Source organism: Oryx dammah, unplaced genomic scaffold (assembly GCF_014754425.2).
Source record: "Oryx dammah isolate SB20612 unplaced genomic scaffold, SCBI_Odam_1.1 HiC_scaffold_28, whole genome shotgun sequence".
NCBI classification, from domain to species: Eukaryota; Metazoa; Chordata; class Mammalia; order Artiodactyla; family Bovidae; genus Oryx; species Oryx dammah.
Window position 1 is genome coordinate 79,161,865 of NW_024070212.1, and position 21,897 is coordinate 79,183,761.

Here is a 21,897-nt window from a genome sequence, read left to right on the forward strand (position 1 = left end):
AAAGAGAAGATTTTAAAAGCTTCCACTGAAAATAAATCGCATGTGGAGAAGCAGACGTCTGAATGAAAGCAGACTTCTTAAGGGTAATACTGGAAACTAGTCTTTACAATTCTGAAAGAAAACTATTTTCAAACTAAAGTGCAACCAAATTATGAACATATGAGAGCAGAATGAATACACTGTTAGGCATGTAAAGTAATGAAAGCTTTAGTGCTCCTGTACTAGGAAGCTCCTGGCAGAAGTGTTTCAACAAAATGAAGGAGCAAACCAACCAGGAGGAAAAGGAGAGATCATGCAAGAGCTCCCATTCAATAGGTGGGCAGAAAGGTCTTCCCAGGATTCCTGTGAGAGAACCGCCAGTTCAGAACTGGGAGAGGAGGATGAATGAGCGCCTCAGCAAAGGTGTTTCCCAGGAGGAAAACCAAACTGAATACCAAAACTGTTCTTCGCAGTTTTGTCAGAAAGTCTGGGGGAAGAATAAATGGTAGATATTCTTCCAAAACACAAACTAAAATAAATCAAAAAAAACAAAACCAAGGGAATAAAAATACAGGTCATTTGTCCAAGAAAATAAAAGTCAGTCAGGGCTCATCTGTGAAAAATATTTACTAAGTCATATGAACATAAATGAATGATACTAGGAGAATGGGGGAGAGAAAATGTGAGTGGAAATGGCACCATAAAATTTCAATCTTTATCTTTCAGAAGAGGCCCATGAGTCATATCTAAACTGAAAATCCTAGAATTTTAGTATGGAATACACTTAGAAATACAGTGGTAATTCCAAAAGAAACAGCTAAATGTGTTGAAAGCTGTTGGTACCTTGTAGGGGGTGGGGGCACCTTTTAGTTATGGATGATGGGGCTTATAAATCCTTAAAAGCTGTATTTCCTTAAAAACTGATTTGGATTATTTGTCTTTTAAAGCTATGAACAAATACTTCTTTGATAGAAAATAGATACTTAAGATCTTTAGTAAAACTGCTTTAAAACTTAGCTTAAAAGTTATTAGACTATCTGGTGCAATGAAGTACAAACAGGAAAAACAAGGTTTGCAACCCCAGCAAACAGATCCACATACACTATCCCTGTTAATGTCAGAATGTTTACATTGCCTGACACCTGTAGATATCAGATCTATCTGTGATAATACTGTAATCATCAACAACAAAATTATGGTTGAACGATGGTACTAAAGCTCATGTTCCTTAATTAGTAAGTTATACTACTGGACTAAATTCCTTCTTCCTGATATTCAGAGAGAATATTTTTCCAGAGGAAATGGAATTCTTATAGGAATACTCAACAACCAATACTCCCTTTGAAGAAAAAAAACACCTAAAATTCTGAGACATCATCTGCTTCAGCTGTAGAAACAAGTTTCTTTAAAACCTGTTCTATTGTAATGAGGACTTTAAAAAGAACAGTGAACAAATTGAGAACTTAACTGAAGAAGAATCAAATGCTTATCACATCTTCCTCACTGTAAGCAGAATGGGATGTATTTGCACAATCATTTTTTTTTAAGTACTACATAGTGCTCGCTTTGGCAGCACATATACTAAAATTGGAATGATACAGAGATTGGCATGGCCCCTGCGCAAGGATGACATGCAATTTCGTGAAGCATTCCTTATTTTTGAGAACACCAGAGAACTCCTGACTCCAGGGTACATTAATCGACAGGAGCTCATCAAATGCCTCCATACCTACACTGAAACCAAGCACTGCCCAAGGGCCAACAAGTTCCAGAGGAAGACATACCATGCAAATTCTCCAGCAACACAGGAACACAGCCCTGAGCTTCAATATACAGGCTGCCCAAAGTCTTTCCAAATCCACTGACATCTCATAATTCATTACTGGACACGTCATTGCACTCCAGAGAGAAGAAATCCAGCTCCACCCACCAGAACACCAACACAAGCTTCCCTAACCAGGAAACCTTGACAAGCCACCCATACAACCCCACCCACAGTGAGGAAACTCCACAATAAAGAGAACTCCACAAACTACCAGAATACAGAAAGGCCACCCCAAACACAGCAATATAAACAGGATGAAGAGACAGAGGAATACTCAGCAGGTAAAGGAACAGGATAAATGCCCACCAAATCAAACAAAAGAGGAAGAGATAGGGAATCTACCTGATAAAGAATTCCAAATAATGATAGTGAAAATGATCCAAAATCTTGAAATCAAAATGGAATCACAGATAAATAGCCTGGAGACAAGGGTTGAGAAGATTCAAGAAAGGTTTAACAAGGACCTAGAAGAAATAATAAAGAGCCAGTATATAATGAATAATGCAATAAATGAGATCAAAAACACTCTGGAGGGAACAAATAGCAGAATAACAGAGGCAGAAGATAGGATTAGTGAAGTAGAAGATAGAATGGTAGAAATAAATGAATCAGAGAGGAAAAAAGAAAAACGAATTAAAAGAAATGAGGACAATCTCAGAGACCTCCAGGACAACGTTAAACACCCCAACATTCGAATTATAGGAGTCCCAGAAGAAGAAGACAAAAAGAAAGACCATGAGAAAATACTTGAGGAGATAATAGTTAAAACTTCCCTAAAATGGGGAAGGAAATAATCACCCAAGTACGAGAAACCCAGAGTCCCAAACAGGATAAACCCAAGGCGAAACACCCAAGACACATATTAATCAAATTAACAAAGGTCAAACACAAAGAACAAATATTAAAAGCAGCAAGAGAAAAACAACAAATAACACACAAGGGGATTCCCATAAGGATAATAGCTGATCTTTCAATAGAAACTCTTCAGGCCAGGAGGGAATGGCAGGACATACTTAAAGTGATGAAAGAAAATAACCTACAGCCCAGATTACTGTGCCCAGCAAGGAGTTCATTCAAATATGAAGGAGAAATCAAAAGCTTTACAGACAAGCAAAAGCTGAGAGAATTCAGCACCACCAAACCAGCTCTCCAACAAATGCTAAAGGATCTTCTCTAGACAGGAAACACAAAAAGGGTGTATAAACTCGAACCCAAAACAATAAAACAAATGGCAATGGAATCATACTTATCAATAATTACCTTAAATGTAAATAGGTTGAATGCCCCAACCAAAAGACAAAGACTGGCTGAATGGATACAAAAATATATATATATGTTGTCTACAAGAGACCCACCTCAAAACAAAGGACACATACAGACTGAAAGTGAAGGGCTGGGAAAAGATATTCCATGCAAATAGAGACCAAAAGAAAGCAGGAGTAGCAATACTCATATCCGATAAAATAGACTTTAAAACAAAGGCTGTGAAAAGAGACAAAGAAGGACACTACATAATGATCAAAGGATCAATCCAAGAAGAAGATATAACAACTATAAATATATATGCATCCAACGTAGGAGTACCACAATATGTAAGACAAATGCTAACAATATGAAAGGGAAAATTAACAATAACACAATAATAGTGGGAGACTTTAATACCCCATTCACACCTATGGATAGATCAACTAAACAGAAAATTAACAAGGAAACACAAACTTTAATTGATACAATAGACCAGTTATACCTAATTGATATCTATAAGGTTATTTCACACCAAAACAATGAATTTCACCTTTTTCTCAAGCGCACATGGAACCTTCTCCAGGATAGATCACATACTGGGCCATAAATCTAGCCTTGGTAAATACAAAAAAAATTGAAATCATTCCAAGCATCTTTTCTGACCACAATGCAGTAAGATTAGATCTCAATTACAGGAGAAAAACTATTAAAAATTCCAACATATGGAGGCTGAACAAGACGCTGCTGAATAACCAACAAATCACAGAAGAAATCAAAAAAGAAATCAAAATATGTGTAGAAACAAATGAAAATGAAAACATAACAACCCCAAACCTGTGGGACACTGTAAAAGCAGTGCTAAGGAGAAGGTTCATAGCAATACAGGCATACCTCAAATATAAGAAAAAAGTCAAATAAATAACCTAACTCTACATCTAAAGCAACTAGAAAAGGAAGAAATGAAGAACCCCAGGGTTAGTAGAAGAAAAGAAATCTTAAAAATTAGGGCAGAAATAAATGCAAAAAAAACACAAAAGAGACCATAGCAAAAATCAACAAAGCCAAAAGCTGGTTCTTTGAAAGGATAAATAAAATTGACAAACCATTAGCTAGACTCATCAAGAAACAAAGGGAGAAAAATCAAATCAATAAAGTTAGAAATGAAAATGGAGAGATCACAACAGACAACACAGAAATACAAAGGATCATAAGAGACTACTATCAGCAATTATATGCCAATAAAATGGACAATGTGGAAGAAATGGACAAATTCGTAGAAAAGTACAACTTTCCAAAACTGAACCAGGAAGAAATAGATAATCTTAACAGACCCATCACAAGCACAGAAATTGAAACTGTAATCAGAAATCTTCCAGCAAACAAAAGCCCAGGTCCAGATGGCTTCACAGCTGAATTCTACCAAAAATTTAGAGAAGAGCTAACACCTATCCTACTCAAACTCTTCCAGAAAATTGCAGAGGAAGGTAAACTTCCAAACTCATTCTACGAGGCCACCATCACCCTAATACCAAAACCTGACAAAGATGCCACAAAAAAAGAAAACTACAGGCCAATATCACTGATGAACTTAGATGCAAAAATCCTTAACAAAATTCTAGCAATCAGAATCCAACAACACATTAAAAAGATCATACACCATGACCAAGTGGGCTTTATCCCAGGGATGCAAGGATTCTTCAATATTTGCAAATCAATCAATGTAATACACCACATTAACAAACTGAAAAATAAAAGCCATATGATTATCTCAATAGATGCAGAGAAAGCCTTTGACAAAATTCAACATCCATTTATGATAAAAACTCTCCAGAAAGCAGGAATAGAAGGAACATACCTCAACATAATAAAAGCTATATATGACAAACCCACAGCAAACATTATCCTCAATGGTGAAAAATTGAAAGCATTTCCCTAAAAGTCAGGAACAAGACAAGGGTGCCTACTTTCACCACTACTATTCAACATAGTTTTGGAAGTTTTGGCCACAGCAATCAGAGCAGAAAAAGAAATAAAAGGAATCCAAGTTGGAAAAGAAGAAGTAAATCTCTCACTGTTTGCAGATGACATGATCCTCTACATAGAAAATCCTACAGACTCCACCAGAAAATTTCTAGAGCTAATCAATGAATATAGTAAAGTTGCAGGATATAAAATCAACACAAAGAAATCCCTTGCATTCCTATACACTAATAATGAGAAAATAGAACGAGAAATTAAGGAAACAATTCCATTCACCATTGCAACAAAAAGAATAAAATACTTAGGAATATATCTACCTACAAATTCAAAAGCAGAGACATTACTTTGCCGACTAAGGTCCGTCTAGTCAAGGCTATAGTTTTTCCTGTGGTCATGTATGGATGTGAGAGTTGGACTGTGAAGAAGGCTGAGCACCGAAGAATTGATGCTTTTGAACTGTGGTGTTGGAGAAGACTCTTGAGAGTCCCTTGGACTTCAAGGAGATCCAACCAGTCCATTCTGAAGGAGATCAGCCCTGGGGTTTCTTTGGAGGGAATGATGCTGAAGCTGAAACTCCAGCACTTTGGCCACCTCATGTGAAGAGTTGACTCATTGGAAAAGACTCTGATGCTGGGAGGGATTGGGGGCAGGAGGAGAAGGGGACGACGACAGAGGATGAGATGGCTGGATGGCATCACTGACTCGGATGATGGACAGGGAGGCCTGGCGTGCTGCGTTCATGGGGTCACAAAGAGTCGGACATGACTGAGCGACTAAACTGAACTGAAAGAAACTAGAGACCTATATATATATAGAAAATTATAAAACACTGGTGAAAGAAATCAAAGAGGGCACTAATAGAAGGAGAAATATACCATGTTCATGGATCAGAAGAATCAATATAGTGAAAATGAGTATACTACCAAAGCAATCTGTAGATTCAATGCAATCCCTATCAAGCTACCAACAATATTTTTCACAGAGCTAGAACAAATAATTTCACAATTTGTATGGAAATACAAAAAACCTCGAATAGCCAAAGCAATCTTGAGAAAGAAGAATGGAACTGGAGGAATCAACCTGCCTGACTTCAGGCTCTACTGCAAAGCCACAGTCATCAATACAGTATGGTACTGGCACAAAGACAGAAATATAGATCAATGGAACAATATAGAAAGCCCAGAGATAAATCCATGCACCTATGGACACCTTATCTTTCACAAAGGAGGCAAGAATATACAATGGAGTAAACACAATCTCTTTAACAAGTGGTGCTGGAAAAATTGGTCAACCACTTGTAAAAGAATGAAACTAGAACACTTTCTAACACCATACACAAAAATAAACTCAAAATGGATTAAAGATCTAAACGTAAGACCAGAAACTATAAAACTCCTAGAGAAAAACATAGGCAAAACACTCTCCAGCATAAATCACAGCAGGATCCTCTATGACCCACCTCCCAGAATATTGGAAATAAAAGCAAAAATAAACAAATGAGACCTAATTAAAATTAAAAGCTTCTGCACAACAAAGGAAACTATAAGCAAGGTGAAAAGACAGCCTTCAGAATGGGAGAAAATAATAGCAAATGAAGCAACTGACAAAGAACTAATCTCAAAAATATACAAGCAACTCCTGCAGCTCAGGTCCAGAAAAATAAATGACCCAATCAAAAAAGGGGTCAAAGAACTAAACAGACATTTCTCCAAAGAAGACATACAGATGGATAACAAACACATGAAAAGATGCCTAACATCACTCATTATCAGAGAAATGCAAATCAGAACCACAATTAGGTACCATTTCATGCCAGTCAGAATGGCTGCGATCCAAAAGTCTACAAGCAATAAATGCTGGAGAGGGTGTGGAGAAAAGGGAACCCTCTTACACTGTTGGTGGGAATGCAAACTAGTACAGCCACTATGGAGAACAGTGTGGAGATTCCTTCAAAAACTAGAAATAGAACTGCCTTATGACCCAGCCATTCCACTACTGGACATACACACCGAGGAAACCAGAATTGAAAGAGACACGTGTACCCCAATGTACATCGCAGCACTGTTTGTAATAGCTGGGACATGGAAGCAACCTAGCTGTCCATCAGAAAATGAATGGATAAGAAAGCTGTGGTACATATACACAATGGAGTATTACTCAGCCATTAAAAAGAATACATTTGAATCAGTTCTAATGAGGTGGATGAAACTGGAGCCTATTATACAGAGTGAAGTAAGCCAGAAAGAAAAATACCAATACAGTATGCTAACATATATATATGGAATTTAGAAAGATGGTAACGATAACCCTGTATGCAAGACAGCAAAAGAGACACAGATGTATAGAACAGTCTTTTGGACTCTGTGGGAGAGGGAGAGGGTGGGATGATTTGGGAGAATGGCATTGAAACATGTATAATATCATATACAAAATGAATCACCAGTCCAGGTTCAATGCATGATACAAGATGCTTGGGGTTGGTGCACTGGGATGTTCCAGAGGGATGGTACGGGGAGGGAGGTGGAAGGGGGGTTCAGGATGGGGAACACGTGTACACCTGTGGCAGATTCATGTTGATGTATGGCAAAACCAATACAATATTGTAAAGTAAATAGCCTCCAATTAAAGTAAACAAATTTATATTAAAAAATAAATAACGTTTCATTGAGAAAAAATAAAATAAAGTACTTCATAATGTGAATTAGTAGTATAATCTCCCTAATATTTCTATAATTCTTCTCTATTCTTGTATTTTGACTGTCAGTAATTATAGTTTATTCAGATAGAATCTGAAACTTAGTAGAATGACTCTCCTTTAACAAACGCTAAAGCAAAAGGATATGATGGCTGGATGGCATCACCGACTCCATGGACGTGAGTCTGAGTGAACTCTAGGAGTTGGTGATGAACAGGGAGGCCTGGAGTGCTGTGATTCATGGGATCGCAAAGAGTCAGACAAGACTGAGCGACTGAACTGAACTGAACTGAAAGGAGTATGCCTAGCTAAGAGAAAAATTATTACCTTAGGTTTAGCTACTATTATTTATTTTTATATTCTTATACATTTTATTTCAACCAAAGATTTTTTAAAATTATATGAACTCTACGCTTTGAATAGGGCTTCCCAGGTGGCTCAGTGGTAAAGAATCCACCTGCCAATGCAGGAGACACAGGAGATGCTGGTTTGATCCCTGGGTTGGGAAGATCCCCTCCCCTGGAGGAGCAAATAGCTACCCACTTCAGTATTCTTGCCTGGGAAATCTCATGAACAGAGAAGTCTGGTGGGTTATAGTCGACAGGATTGTAAAGAATAGGACACAACTGAGTGACTGAGTATGCATGCATGCATGCTTTAAATATCAAAATAAACATGCTAAACAAAAAACAATTTGACCATATTACCACACAGAAATAAAAATTCACTGGGACAAACTGAAATAAAAAGATAAGATATATGAGCTTACAGTAGTTCCTCATTATTGGCAGGAGATACCCTCCAAGCCTCCCAGTGGTGCTTAAAAACATGGACAGTATGAAACCCTGTATACATTATACTGTTTTTTTCCCCTATACATACATATGATGAAGTTTAATTTGTAACTTAGGCACAATAAGAGGTTAACAAGAATAATTAATAATAAGATGGAACAATTGTAACAACATACTACAAGAAAAGTTATGTGAATGTGGTCTCTTTCTCTCTCAAAATATCTTAGACAAATTTAATATCTTGTTTCCATCTTAACTAAGCACTATGCTTTGTGGCCATATCTTTTGCTCTTTGAGGTATGACAGCAAAATTAGTGTAGATTTCTTTCTCCTTCACAATTTCATGGATAGAAGATTTGTTCTTACTGTAAATTGTAGCAACCTCAGATATGAGATTTTCTTCTTACTAAGTCAAGAACTTTCACTTAAAGGAAGCACTTTATGGCTTCTCTTGACATGTGTGAATGGCCAGCAGCACTACTCTTGTGCTTTGGGGTCATGATTAAGTAAGGGTCACTTGATCAGAAGCACTAAGATACCTCAGATATCAGACAGTTCATTTGATAACACAGATGGCTACTAAGTGACTAACGGGTGAGAGATACTGAACAAAGAGATCATTCACATACTGGGCAGGATGAAGCTGGATGGCAAGAGATTTCATCATGCTACTCAGAATGATGCACAATTGAAAACTCATGAATCATTTATTTATGGAATTTTTCATTTAATACTTTTAGATGGCTAAAAACGGAAAGTGAAACGGTAGATAAGGGGGGACCACTATATATGAAATCCCTTTGTAACAAATTAGAAAGTCTCTAATTTACTCAGAATCTAGGAGGCAACACAGTTATTTTATACATTGTCTTCTTCCAGACCTCCAAGTTTTCATAAACAAACTGAAATATAACTTGGGAGGCACTTGAAAAATCCCCTTGTCCAACTCCTGACACTGAGCAAAATATTCTTTGACAACATCCCTTAAAATCAAGTCATTAAGCTCTGCCAAATGAACGAAAGCTATGAAAGCATAGCTTTGATGATAGGGAGATTACCACATGTCAACACTGTCTTGCCCATTCATAAGTGACTTGAATGATTAGAAAATCTTTCCCTGTGTTTGGTCGGCTGGGACCTGCTGGGTGGACTTTCCCCTGAGGGATGCTGCAAATGCAACATCTAGGAAGATCAGCTACCCCAACTGACTGTGACTGATTGCCCAAACTGGAATGAAGGGAGTGAAGGGAGAACTCAACATGATTACCCCAGGACTGCTCCAGGCAGTTTGGTATGTGTGAGCACCCAAACTATAAGTAAGGGGGTCAGAGTCCAGGCCACAAGAAGAGGCTGCTGAGACACGGGAAGGTCATTGGGATCTCCAAACGTTGGGTTTGAGCTCACAGCTTGTGCATTCTTGTCAATCTACCAAGGCAAAGACCTAGCTCTTCAGGCACACAGCAGATGGTAGGCAAACTTTGGGGAATGAGAGGCACTGGCATGTCTACATACCAAATGGGAGTCTTAGGCTTAGGATAATAAAATTAATTCCAGACCACTGATTATCAGAGAAAAAAAAAGTCCCTGGTGTATTCAAGGTATGTTCTGACACAAAATAGGGCGAAGCCTGTATATCGTGGACATCAGTGGCTACAACCTACCAGTTCTGGGGAAGATATGACTGACTTGTAGCTTCAATATTAGTCTGATATTAGTATCCTGGAACAATGGAGAAGAAATTTCCCTTTTCTATAGGAAACCCCTTCAGATATTTGAAAACGGATTTTACAACTGCCTTTTAGCTTTCCTTCTGTTAGCTAAGTGTACAGTTTCTTCAGCACAGGAAATGTGAGGCTCCAAGTTGAGCATGCTTGGAGGGCACAACAAACCAGAGTCAGGAAAGCTATCATCCTACACATGCTTGGTAACTTATTATTATTATTAATTAATTATTATTCACATTAGGCTTCTGTTCAAAGAGTTTTCTGATAGTTTTTCATAGACTAACGTTCTGCCATGAAGTCAGGTCTCTTCTCTTCTGTACTTGGAAATTTAATTCTTTGATCCCAAATGGATGACTTTATGCTCACTGCATTAAATTGGAGGTTTGCATTGTATTACCCCATTGGAGGGGCAATGGGAATATCCAGGTTGGCTCTCTGGCCTTGTAGCTTAGCTCCGTGTGGCCTTGGGCTAATCCTTTTATCTTGATCCTCAGCTTCCTCACTGAGGAAGAGGCTGAGGATCAGGCAGATAAATACATGTGAAAGCACTCTGTAAACTATGAAGTAAAATCAGGATCCAAGTTTATGTGTTTTTTATTCATTCAATCTACAAATGTTTATTCAATACCTATGGCCAGACACTGCTACTGGGCATTGACAATATTGTCGTGGCCTAAAATTAATGCCTACAGAGATGATACAGTTAGCTGCCTCTTGAGTTTCTCATGTATGTAACTAATTATCTACTCCAGTTCTGTGTTACCTGAGAATGGGATAATAATTTCTTCTATGTACTTTCTAGACCTCTTAATTAATACATTAAATGAATATGAGATCTGATTCTAGCAGTAATCAGATCTTTTTTTTCAAGTCATTAAAGTGAAAGTGGCTCAGTCGTGTCTGAATCTTTGCGACCCCACGGTCTATACAGTCCACTGAATTCTCCAGGCCAGAATACTTGAGTGGGTAGCTGTTCCCTTCTCCAGGGGATCTTCCCAACCCAGGGATCAAACCCAGGTCTCCTGCACTGCAGGCAGATTCTTTACCAGCCGAGCTACCAGGGAAGCCCAAGTCATTATAGGTAATTAATTCTCAGTGGATGTTGTTTTCCACAGAAATCCACATGGTACTATACGACCATCTAATTTAGAGTGAACATGGTTTTTTGCACTTTATTTTCCACCATAGCAGCTGCTTCTGCTTCATTACAGCAGTCTTTCCCTATGAAGCTACAGAAAATCATTTTCTTACTGGCACTAACGGTACTCCTCCAGTCCTGCTGTGAGGGCAGGAAAGCTGAAAACTATTCACTGTCTTGGATTTCCACATATTTCACCAACACACATAAAGCAAACAGTGAAAACCTGCCAAAGCACTATTTGTTTTGTCGCTCATTTGTTCGGTGATTTGGCAACCTGGACAGCTTTCCTGTCTGGGTTGATGGCAAAGCTGGAGGACTGAAAGGAATGAAGGGTGACATTGCCCTGAGAGAAAAGAAGAAAAGAAAGGGCCACCTTGTCTTCCAGTTTCTTCTCATCCTTCTCTTTCAGGATCTAAAACCAAAATCTAATGCACAGAATCATTTATCATGAAAATTCTCTACAACCGGTTCTTAAATTACCATTCACCAGAATATGGATATAGCTTTGTATAGAATATTCTTGTGCAAGGATAGTACTGTAGGGCTTGATGAAAGATTAAGGGATGCGTATTGTTCATTTGCTCATTCCACAAACATTTCCTGAGTGGAGAGGATACAGCAAGGGAATGCTACAGATTCTGGTTGGTCAGAAATATGATCAGCTTGAAGAAGTACCATTCCTCTGTGGACACACCAGCCTTAAAATTGTCAAGAGAATTCTGAAGAACTCTGTGACAATCATGACATATTTGAAGACACTGAAAAAGATGCCTGATCAATACTGCCCAGATTCAGATGCTCTGCGGAATAGCACTTGAACTTCATCGCAAACTGTACACATTTAATGGACTGGCAGGTCCCGAAGGGGAAAGAAGAGACCATGGACATCTAGTGAAGAAAAAAAACACAAGAGAGATCAGTTTGGAAGAGTGAGCCTGAGCAGCAAGGCCTGCTGATTGGGGAGGTAACAATGCCAGTTACTGTGTGATGCTGTTGGGTACCGCTGAAAGGAAGGGCAGACTGTAAAGGAAAACACTATGTCACCAGGGGCCCAACCCTCACCTCTGGCTAACCCCTCTGGGCAAGAGGAGCCAATAGCTTTACTATTCTCATTGTAGAGAAAGCAAAGGAGCTATGGAGGTGATGGAGTTAAGAGTTATGAAAGGGTTGTGGGTAAAAAGAGAGTGAAATGACCAAGGGTCTCAGAAAAACATTGGTCAACACAACAGAAAGACTGCAAAGCCTCAGTCAATGCCACATGGATTCTTTGAAGGAAAACCTAGAAGGGGACCTCTCTAGAAAAAAAAGTGCTGACAGTTTTCCTAACCAAGGGGAAAGGAGTCTCTGATTAGTAAGATCTGGTGGTTACTGAGGGTGAAGTCTGAGAAATAGCTACTATAGATCAGAGAGTTAAAAACTGATGCCATATCTTTATGACATGGGCACCATTTGTCCATATGACCATGAACATTTAAAGATACTAAGCTTACAACTTTTGATAATTTAAAAAAAAAGGATCACACTAAACCAAATGGAGAAAGACAAATATGATACTGCTTATATGTGGAATCTAAAAAAATGATGGAAATGAACCTATATACAATATAGCAATAGACCTACAGACATAGAAAACAAACTTGTGGTTACCAAAGAGGAAAGCAGGGGTAAATTAGGAGTTTGGAATTAACATATATACTCTACTATACATAAAATACATAATCAATAGGGAATTAAACTCAATATTTTATAATAACCTATAAGAGAAAAGAATCTGAAAAAACACATATATAAAATAGATAAATATGTATGTATAACTGAATCATTTTGCTGTACACCTGAAACCAATACAATGTTGTAAGTCAATTATACTTCAATTAGAAAAAGAAAGGGTTACACAGACGGATTTGACACAGGTACAACAGGAGAGATCTTAGTATGATTTCATTACTGAAAATGGATGCAGAAAATATTGTTGTATGCAAGTTACTTGCTACATCATTTACTTGCTATGAATCATTAATAATTGGCAAATAACAATAAGTAGTCACTTCTTACATGGTAACGGCTGGTGGAAAAGTCGTAGAATTATTAGTCTGTACAGAGTTTCATCTTTCATCAGTATATGGGCTGCTTCCAAATTCACTGGATTTTCTAGCACTGGATTAGAAAGCATAACCTATAGGAAAACATATAAAACACAGAATTTTTAAAGTGGCTTTTTTCTTAGGGTAAAAAGACAAACTAGTACATACAACATTCAAGAAGCATTTATAAATGCCTACAATGTGTCCACCTGGAGGCAAAGACAAATGAGACATGGTCCTTATTATCAAGACACTCATGATCTATCTTGGTTTTATACTGTACATTCATGAGCCAAACATTAGGATCAAAGCAAGTTACAAGTTCCTCCTTGTAAATTATTCCTTCCTATCACATAACTTTAAATTGATTTATGTTTAAAGGGAACTAAACATTAGGAAACACTGAAACATTTCATTAAAAAATAATTACATTTTAACATGAGATCATATTTAGATCATGAATAAACAAACACATGTATTAAAAGCTTGCATGCAATTCAATATCCCCACAAGTCACTGAATGCTTAATTTGATATCACTAGTAGTTTTCTCTACTGAGAAAGACTGAAGGGAGAAAGAGAAGAGGGTGACAGAAGATGAGATGTTTAGATGGCATCACCAACTCAATGGACATGAATTTAGGCAAACTCCAGGAGATAGTTAGAGACACAGAGGCCCGGCGTGCTACAGTCCATGGGGTTGGAAAGTGTCAGACATGACTTAGAGGCTGAACAACAAAAACAAGTAGTTTTCTCAACATCCAAAAAATTAAGATCATGGCATGTACAGAGTTTCATCTTTCATCAGTATATGGGCTGCTTTCAAATTCACTGGATTTTCTAGCACTGTATTAGAAAGCATAACTATAGGAAAACATATAGAACATAGAATTTTTAAAGCAGCTTTTTTCTTAAGGCAAAAAGACAAACCAGTACATACAACATTCAAGAAACATTTATTAAATGCCTACAATGTGTCCACCTGGAGACAAAGACAAATGAGACATTGTCCTTTTTCTCAAGACACTCATGGTCCCATCCTTCATGGCAAATAGAAGGGGAAAAAGTAGAATCAGTAACGGATTTTATTTTCCTGGACTTCCAAATCACTGCAGTGACTGTAGCCATGAAATTAAAAGATGCTTGCTCCTTGAAAGAAAAGCTATGACAAACCTAGGGAGCATATTAAAAAGCAAAGACATCACTTTGCCAACAAAGGTCTACATAGTCAAAGCTATGGTTTTTTCAGTAGTCATGTACAGATATGAGAGTCAGACCATAAAAAAGGCTGAGCACTGAATTGATGTTTTTGAAATGTGGTGCTAGAGAAGACTCTTGAGAGTCCTTTGGGCTGCAAGGAGATCAAACCAGTCAATCCTAAAAGAAATCAACTCTAAATATTCATTAGAAGGACTGATGCTGAAACTGAAGCTCTAATACTTTGGCCACCTGATGTGAAGAGCCGACTCATTGGAAAAGACCCTGATGCTGAGAAAGACTGAAGGCAAAAGGAGAAGAGGGTAGCAGAGGATAAGATGGTTGGATGACATCACTGACTCAGTCGACATGAGTTTGAGCAAACTCTTGGAGATAGTGAAGGTCACGGAAGTGTGAATGCTGCAATCCATGGGGTCACAAAGGGACATGACTTAGCAATTGAACAACCATAGTTTTCTAGCACTGCTATAACAAATTGCCAAAAATTTAGCATCTAAATCAACACAAATTTATTCTCTCATATTTCTACAGGTAGGAAGCTGGGGTTGTTTGTACTGGCTTCTCTTCTCAAGATTGCACAAGACTGAAATTAAGGTATCTGCTGGCTGGGCTCTTATCAGAGGTTCTGGGAAGAATGTGTCTCACAGTTCAGGTTTCTGTTCAGTTAGTTCAGTTCAGTCACTCAGTTGTATCCAGCTCTTTGCGACCCCATGGACTGCAGCACACCAGGTTTCCCTGTCCATCACCAACTCCCAGAATTTGCTCAAACTCATATCCATTGAGTCGGTGATGCCATCCAACCATCTCATCCTCTGTCGTCCCCTTCTCCTCCTGCCTTCAATCCTTCCCAGTATCAGGGTCTTTTCAAATAAGTCAGTTCTTCACATCACATGGCCAAAGTATTGGAGTTTCAGCTTCATCAGTCTTTCCAGTGAATATTCAGGACTGATTTCCTTTAGGATAGACTGGTTGGATCTCCTTGCAGTCCAAGGGACTCTCAAGAATCTTCTCTAACAACCACAGTTCAAAAGCATCAATTCTTCAGCATTCAGCTTTCTTTATAGTCCAACTCTCACATACATACATGACTACTGGAAAAGCCATAGCTTTGACTAGATGGACCTTTGTTGGCAAAGTAATGTCTGTGCTTTTTAATATGCTATCTAGGTTGGTCACAGCTTTTCTTCCAAGGAGCAAGCATCTTTTAATTTCATGGTTGCAGTCACCATCTTCAGTGATTTTGAAGTCCCCAAAAATAAAGTGTCACTGTTTCCACTGTTTCATCTGTTTGCCATGAAGCAATGGGACCGGATGCCATAATCTTAGTTTTCTGAATGTTGAGTTTTAAACCAGCTTTCTCATTCTCCTCTTTCACTTTCATCAAGAGGCTCTTTAGTTTCTCTTTGTTTTCTGCCATAAGGGTGGTGTCATCTGTATGAACTTATAGATCTTTCTCCCTGCAATCTTGATTACAGCTTGTGTTCATCTATCCATTCATTCATTCATTTGCTTCATTCATTCAGCATTTCACATGATATACTCTATATATTTAAATAAGCAGGGTGACAATATACAACCTTGTCATACTCCTTTCCCTATCTAGAACCAGTCTGTTGTTCCATGTCCAGTTCTAACTGTTGCTTCCTGACCTGAATACAGATTTCTCAGGAAGCAGGTAAGGTGATCTGGTATTCCCATCTCTTTAAGAATTTTCCACAGTTTGTTGTAATCCACACAGTCAAAGGCTTCGGCGTAGTCAATGAAGCAAAAGTGAAGGTTTTTCTGGAACTCTCTTGCTTTTTCGATGATCCAATGGATGTTGGCAATTTGATCTCTGGTTCTTCTGCCTTTTCTAATTCCAGCTTGAACATCTGGTAGTTCTAGGTTCATGTGCTTTTGAAGCCTGGCTTGGAGAATTTCGAGCATTACTTTGCTAGTGTTTGAGATGAGTGCAATTGTGTGGTAGTTTGAGCATTCTTTGGCATTGCCTTTCTTTGGGATTGGAATGAAAATTGACCTTTTCCACTCCTATGGTTGTCTGTTAGATGAGTTCAGTTCCTGAATTCACTGTTTGTAGAACTGTTTTCTGTTTCTTTGCTGATGGTTAACTGGGGGCTGCTCTCAACCCTGAGACAACCCTTGCTGGTACTTACACTTGGACCTCTATGTCTCAGAGGCAAAAGTGTGAAAAAAAACCTTCTTTTGCTTGGACCTCTCCTACCATTTCCTTTCCTCCATCTTTACTCCATTTCTTTGAAAGACTCTTGTCTTCCTCTTCTATTGGTAAGGGCTCATGTGATTATTTTGGTCATCCCCTTGCATAATTCAGGAAACCTTTCTATTTAAGGTGAGCTTATTAGTAATGGTAATTCCTTCTTCAAAATTCATTCACATCTAGATTAGAGTTTGACTGAATAACCAGACTGTGGAAGTCTTGGGGACAGTTTCAAAATTCTGCCTATAATAGTATCTGCACATCTGGATAACATAGGTGACCAGTAGGAACCAAAACATGGTAGTTCTGCTAGGCTATGATCTTATTTATCTGGAATCTCAAAATTAATATTAATACAAATTTGAAACATTTATTCAATAATTCAGTATGCTGAATGTTAGTTTACAACAAACAAACTAGATAATAAAATATAGCCAAGATAATTACAACCAGAATCTAGATAATAAAATATAGCCAAAATAATTACAACCAGAATGTCTAAATGTAGATACAGCTTGGAGTAGATTATTTTGGCTTAAGAGATGGAAATGATAGCAATTTTTCACTAATAAGACCAGCTGATATTTCAAAAGCAACAAGAATTTTCTTTTTTTTTCATATTTGGAAAACATACTGGGCTATATTTTCAAGAATATTGCAACTGCTTAAACAAGGATTTGATGTGGATTGCACTATATTTTTCAGAGTGGGTGGGAAGCAGATGAAACTTTTCTTCAAGAGTAACCTTTTGCTCTTTGGTTGGAGAGAGAGTCTTACTCAGAGAGACACATTTGGTAGAGTTTATTCAATGGTCTTTGCATTCACCACTATGCTTAAGAACTTGCATATAATATACACACAAGCTACGTTTAATGATTTTTTTAAGAATTGGAATGAAAGGAATAATTAATATATACAAATCAGATATCCTGCAGAAATAATAAAGGTCCAGCTTCTAAAGTAGCCTTGTGATAACATGAAATAAGATAAAAAGCTATCCAGAGGATAAATAAATTTGAAGGATCAATAAACAACTATACCAGTTCAGTTCAGTTGCTCGGTTGTGTCAAACTCTTTGAGACCCCATGAACTGCAGCATGCCAGGCCTCCCTATCCATCACCAATTCCCAGAGTCCACCCAAACACATGTCCATTGTGTTGATGATGCCATCAAACCATCTCATCCTCTGTTGTCCCCTTCTCCTCCTACCCTCAATCTTTCTCAGCATCAGGATATTTTCCAATGAGTCAGCCCTCTGCATCAGGTGGCCAAAGTATTGGAGTTTCACCTTTAACATCAGTCCCTCCAATGAATACCCAGGACCGATCTCCTTGCAGTCCAAGGGATTCTCATGAGTCTTCTCCAACACCACAGTTCAAAACCATCAATTCTTCAGTGCTCAGCTTTCTTTATAGTCCAAAAGAAAGTCTCACATCCAAACATGACAACTGGAAAAACCATAGCTTTGACTAGACTGACCTTTGTTGGCAAAGTAATGTCTCTACTTTTTAATATGCTGTCTAGGTTGGTCATAACTTTCCTTCCAAGGAGTGTCTTTTAATTTCATGGCTGCAATCACCATCTGCAGTGATTTTGGAGCCCCCAAAATAAAGTCAGCCACTGTTTCCCCATCTATTTGCCATGAAGTGATGGGACCAGATGCCATGATCTTCGTTTTCTGAAAGTTGAGCTTTAAGCCAACTTTTTCAATCTCTTCTTTCACTTTCATCAAGAGGCTTTTTAGTTCCTCTTCACTTTCTGCCCTAAGGGTGGTGCCATCTGCATATCTGAGGTTATATATATTTCTCCCAGCAATCTTGATTCCAGCTTGTGCTTCTTTCAGCCCAGCATTTCTCACGATGTACTCTGCATAGAAGTTAAATAAACAGGGTGACAATATACAGCCTTGACGTACTCCTTTTCCTATTTGGAACCAGTCTGTTGTTCCATGTCCAGTTCTAACTATTGCTTTCTGACCTGCATATAGGTTTCTCAAGAGGCAGGTCAGGTGGTCTGGTATTCCCATCTCTCTCAGAACTTTCCACAGTTTATTGTGATCCACACAGTCAAAGGCTTTTGGAACTCTCTTGCTTTTTTGATGATCCAGAGGATGTTGGCAATTTGATCTCTGGTTCCTCTGCCTTTTCTAAAACCAGATCAAACATCTGGAAGTTCACGGTTCATGTATTGCTGAAGCCTGGCTTGGAGAATTTTGAGTATTAGTTTACTAGCATGTGAGATTAGTGCAATTGTGTGGTAGTTTGAGCATTCTCTGGCATTGCCTTTCTTTGAGACTGGAATGAAAACTGACTTTTTCCAATCCTGTGGCCACTGCTGAGTTTTCCAAATTTGCTGGCATATTAAGTGCATTATCTTTTAGGATTTGAAATAGCTCAACTGGAATTCCATCACCTCCACTAGCTTTGTTCATAGTGATGCTTCCTAAGGCCCACCTGACTTCACATTCCAGGATGTCCGGCTCTAGGTGAGTGTGAGTGATCACACCTTTGTTATTATCTGGGTCGTGAAGATCTTTTTTTACAGTTCTTCTGTGTATTCTTGCCACCTCTGCTTAATATCTTCTGCTTGTTAGGTCCATACCATTTCTGTCCTTTATCGAGCCCATCTTTGCATGAAATGTTCCCTTGGTATCTCTCATTTTCTTGAAGAGATCTCTAGTCTTTGCCATTCTATTGTTTTCCTCTATTTCTTTGCAGTGATCGCTGAGGAAGGCTTTCTTATCTGTCCTTGCTCTTCTTCGGAACTCTGAATTCAAATGGGTATAGCTTTCCTTTTCTCCTTTGCTTTTCACCTCTCTTCTTTTCACAGCTATTTGTAAGGCCTCCTCAGAAAACCATTTTGCCTTTTTGCATTTCTTTTTCTTGGGGATGGTCTTGTTCCCTGTCTCCTGTACAATGTCATGAACCTCCATCCCTGGTTCTTCAGGCACTCTATCAGATCTAGTCCCTTAAATCTATTTCTCACTTCCACTGCATAAGGGATTTGATTTATGTCATACCTGAATGATCTAGTGGTTTTCCCCACTTTCTTCAATTTCAGTCTGAATTTGGCAATAAGGAGTTCATGATCTGAGCCACAATCAGCTCCCGGTATTGCTTTTGCTGACTGTATAGAGCTTCTCCATCTTTGGCTGCAAAGGGTATAATCAATCTGATTTTGGTGTTGACCATCTGGTGATGTCCAAGTGTAGAGTCTTCTCTTGTGTTGTTGGAAGAGGGTGTTTGCTATGACTAGTGCGTTCTCTTGGAAAAACTCTATTAGTCTTTGCCCTGTTTCATTCTGTACTCCAAGGCCAAATCTGTCTGTTACTCCAGGTGTTTCTTGACTTCCTACTTTTGCATTCCAGGCCCCTATCATGAAAAGGACATCTTTTTTGGGTGCTAGTTCTAGAAGGCCTTGTAGGTCTTCATAAAACTGTTCGACTTCAGTTTCTTCAGCATTAGTGGTCGGGCCATAGACTTGGATATTGAATGGTTTGCCTTGGAAACCAACAGAGATCATTCTGTTATTTTTGAGATTGCATCCAAGTACTGCATTTCAGACTCTTTTGTTGACTGTGATGGCTACTCCATTTCTTCTAAGGGACTCCTGCCCACAGTAGTAGATATAATTAATGGTCATCTGAGTTAAATTCACCCATTCCAGTCCATCTTAGTTTGCTGATTTCTAGAATGTCGATGTTCACTCTTGCCATCTCCTGGTGACCACTTCCAATTTGCCTTGATTCATGGACCTAACGTTCCAGGTTCCTATGCAATATTTAGTCTTTACAGCATCGAACCTTGCTTCTATCACCAGTCCCATCCACAACTGGGTGTTGTTTTTGATTTGGCTCCATCCCTCCATTCTTTCAGGAGTTACTGATCTCCAGTAGCATATTGAGCACCTACTGACCTAGGGAGTTCATCTTTCAGTGTCCAATCTTTTTGCCTTGTCATACTGTTCACTGTATCAGTGAGTATATTTTATACTGTCCGATTAGTTAAAGCTTATGAATTTGGAATTCCTTCTGTGGATGAGTGTTGATATTTACTTTTGTTTATATATGAAAGGACAAGTTTTCAAAGAAATCAAGATCATAGAAATTTAGGAGCATATGATTAGCATATTTAGACTTGAAAATATTTTTAACACCATTTCAAGTATTAACCCCATGGATAACAATGTGATAATTATAAATGTGTATCACCTGTTATTCAAAAGGTTGTAATCAGAAAGTAATCTAAATTTAAATTATTAGTACTTAAATAAAATGAAAAACTCAGTCCCTTAGTTATAGGAGCCATATTCCAAGTGCTCAGTAGAACTAGAGACTAGGGGTTACTATATTGAACAGCACAGATATTGAAAATTTCCATAAGTGCTTAAAGTTCTAGTGGGCAGCACTGAACTCCAAACTATTAAATAAGCCATTAAAATATTAATTGTAGCAGCCTGGAAATTACTTGAATGAAATGTTAAGTGATAAAGTAATAAGATATATAATTTGAACACATATACTATCATTGCAACTATGTAAAAATAGATTTGTTGCTTCAGTCATATTACTTAGTATCTACCACAGGAATTAGACTTGTTTCCTGACCTTCAGGGGCTTACAGTCTAATAGGGGAAGACAGATAAGGAAACAGTATTTGCATTATAGCATTATAGTTCTCTCACACAGATTTACTTAGGGCAACATTTCACAAAGAAAGCCCTCCTCCCCAAACCAAAGCCATTAATTTCACCTAGGAAAGGAAATCAGGAAAGGCATTTCAGAGGAGGCATCTTTTGACCTGACTCTTAAAATGTGAGCAGCTGCTTGCCAAAAGGACTGAGAAAGAGGGAATAAAATGGGATGCTAGTCAGATGCAGAACTGGACTGAGCACTTCTTAAGGTCCAAGATTGACTTGGTTTGTAACTTTAGAGTTTGGAACTCTATAAATGCTATTTAACCTGAATTGAACCAAGCACTGTGAGTAAAATAAATAAA

The 21,897-nt window shown here is 38.2% G+C and overlaps 1 protein-coding gene and 1 non-coding gene across 6 annotated transcripts in view; one reads left to right on the plus strand and one right to left on the minus strand.

The window, feature by feature from the left end:
• UBE2U (ubiquitin conjugating enzyme E2 U) overlaps positions 1-21,897 on the minus strand; it is a 77,141-nt gene that overhangs the window by 42,171 nt on the left and 13,073 nt on the right. For all 5 annotated transcript variants that reach the window (XR_005719552.1, XR_005719551.1, XR_005719553.1 and 2 more), the window contains one exon: positions 13,439-13,559. Coding sequence is in view for 2 of the 5 variants with exons in the window: in XM_040232673.1 (XP_040088607.1) it covers positions 13,439-13,559 (121 nt within the window). In the remaining 3 variants the exon portion in view is untranslated. The remainder of the gene's footprint in view (positions 1-13,438; positions 13,560-21,897) is intronic.
• On the plus strand, positions 1,537-1,640 carry LOC120857181. Its single transcript, XR_005719638.1, has one exon. It is a non-coding gene; the product is annotated as a U6 spliceosomal RNA (small nuclear RNA).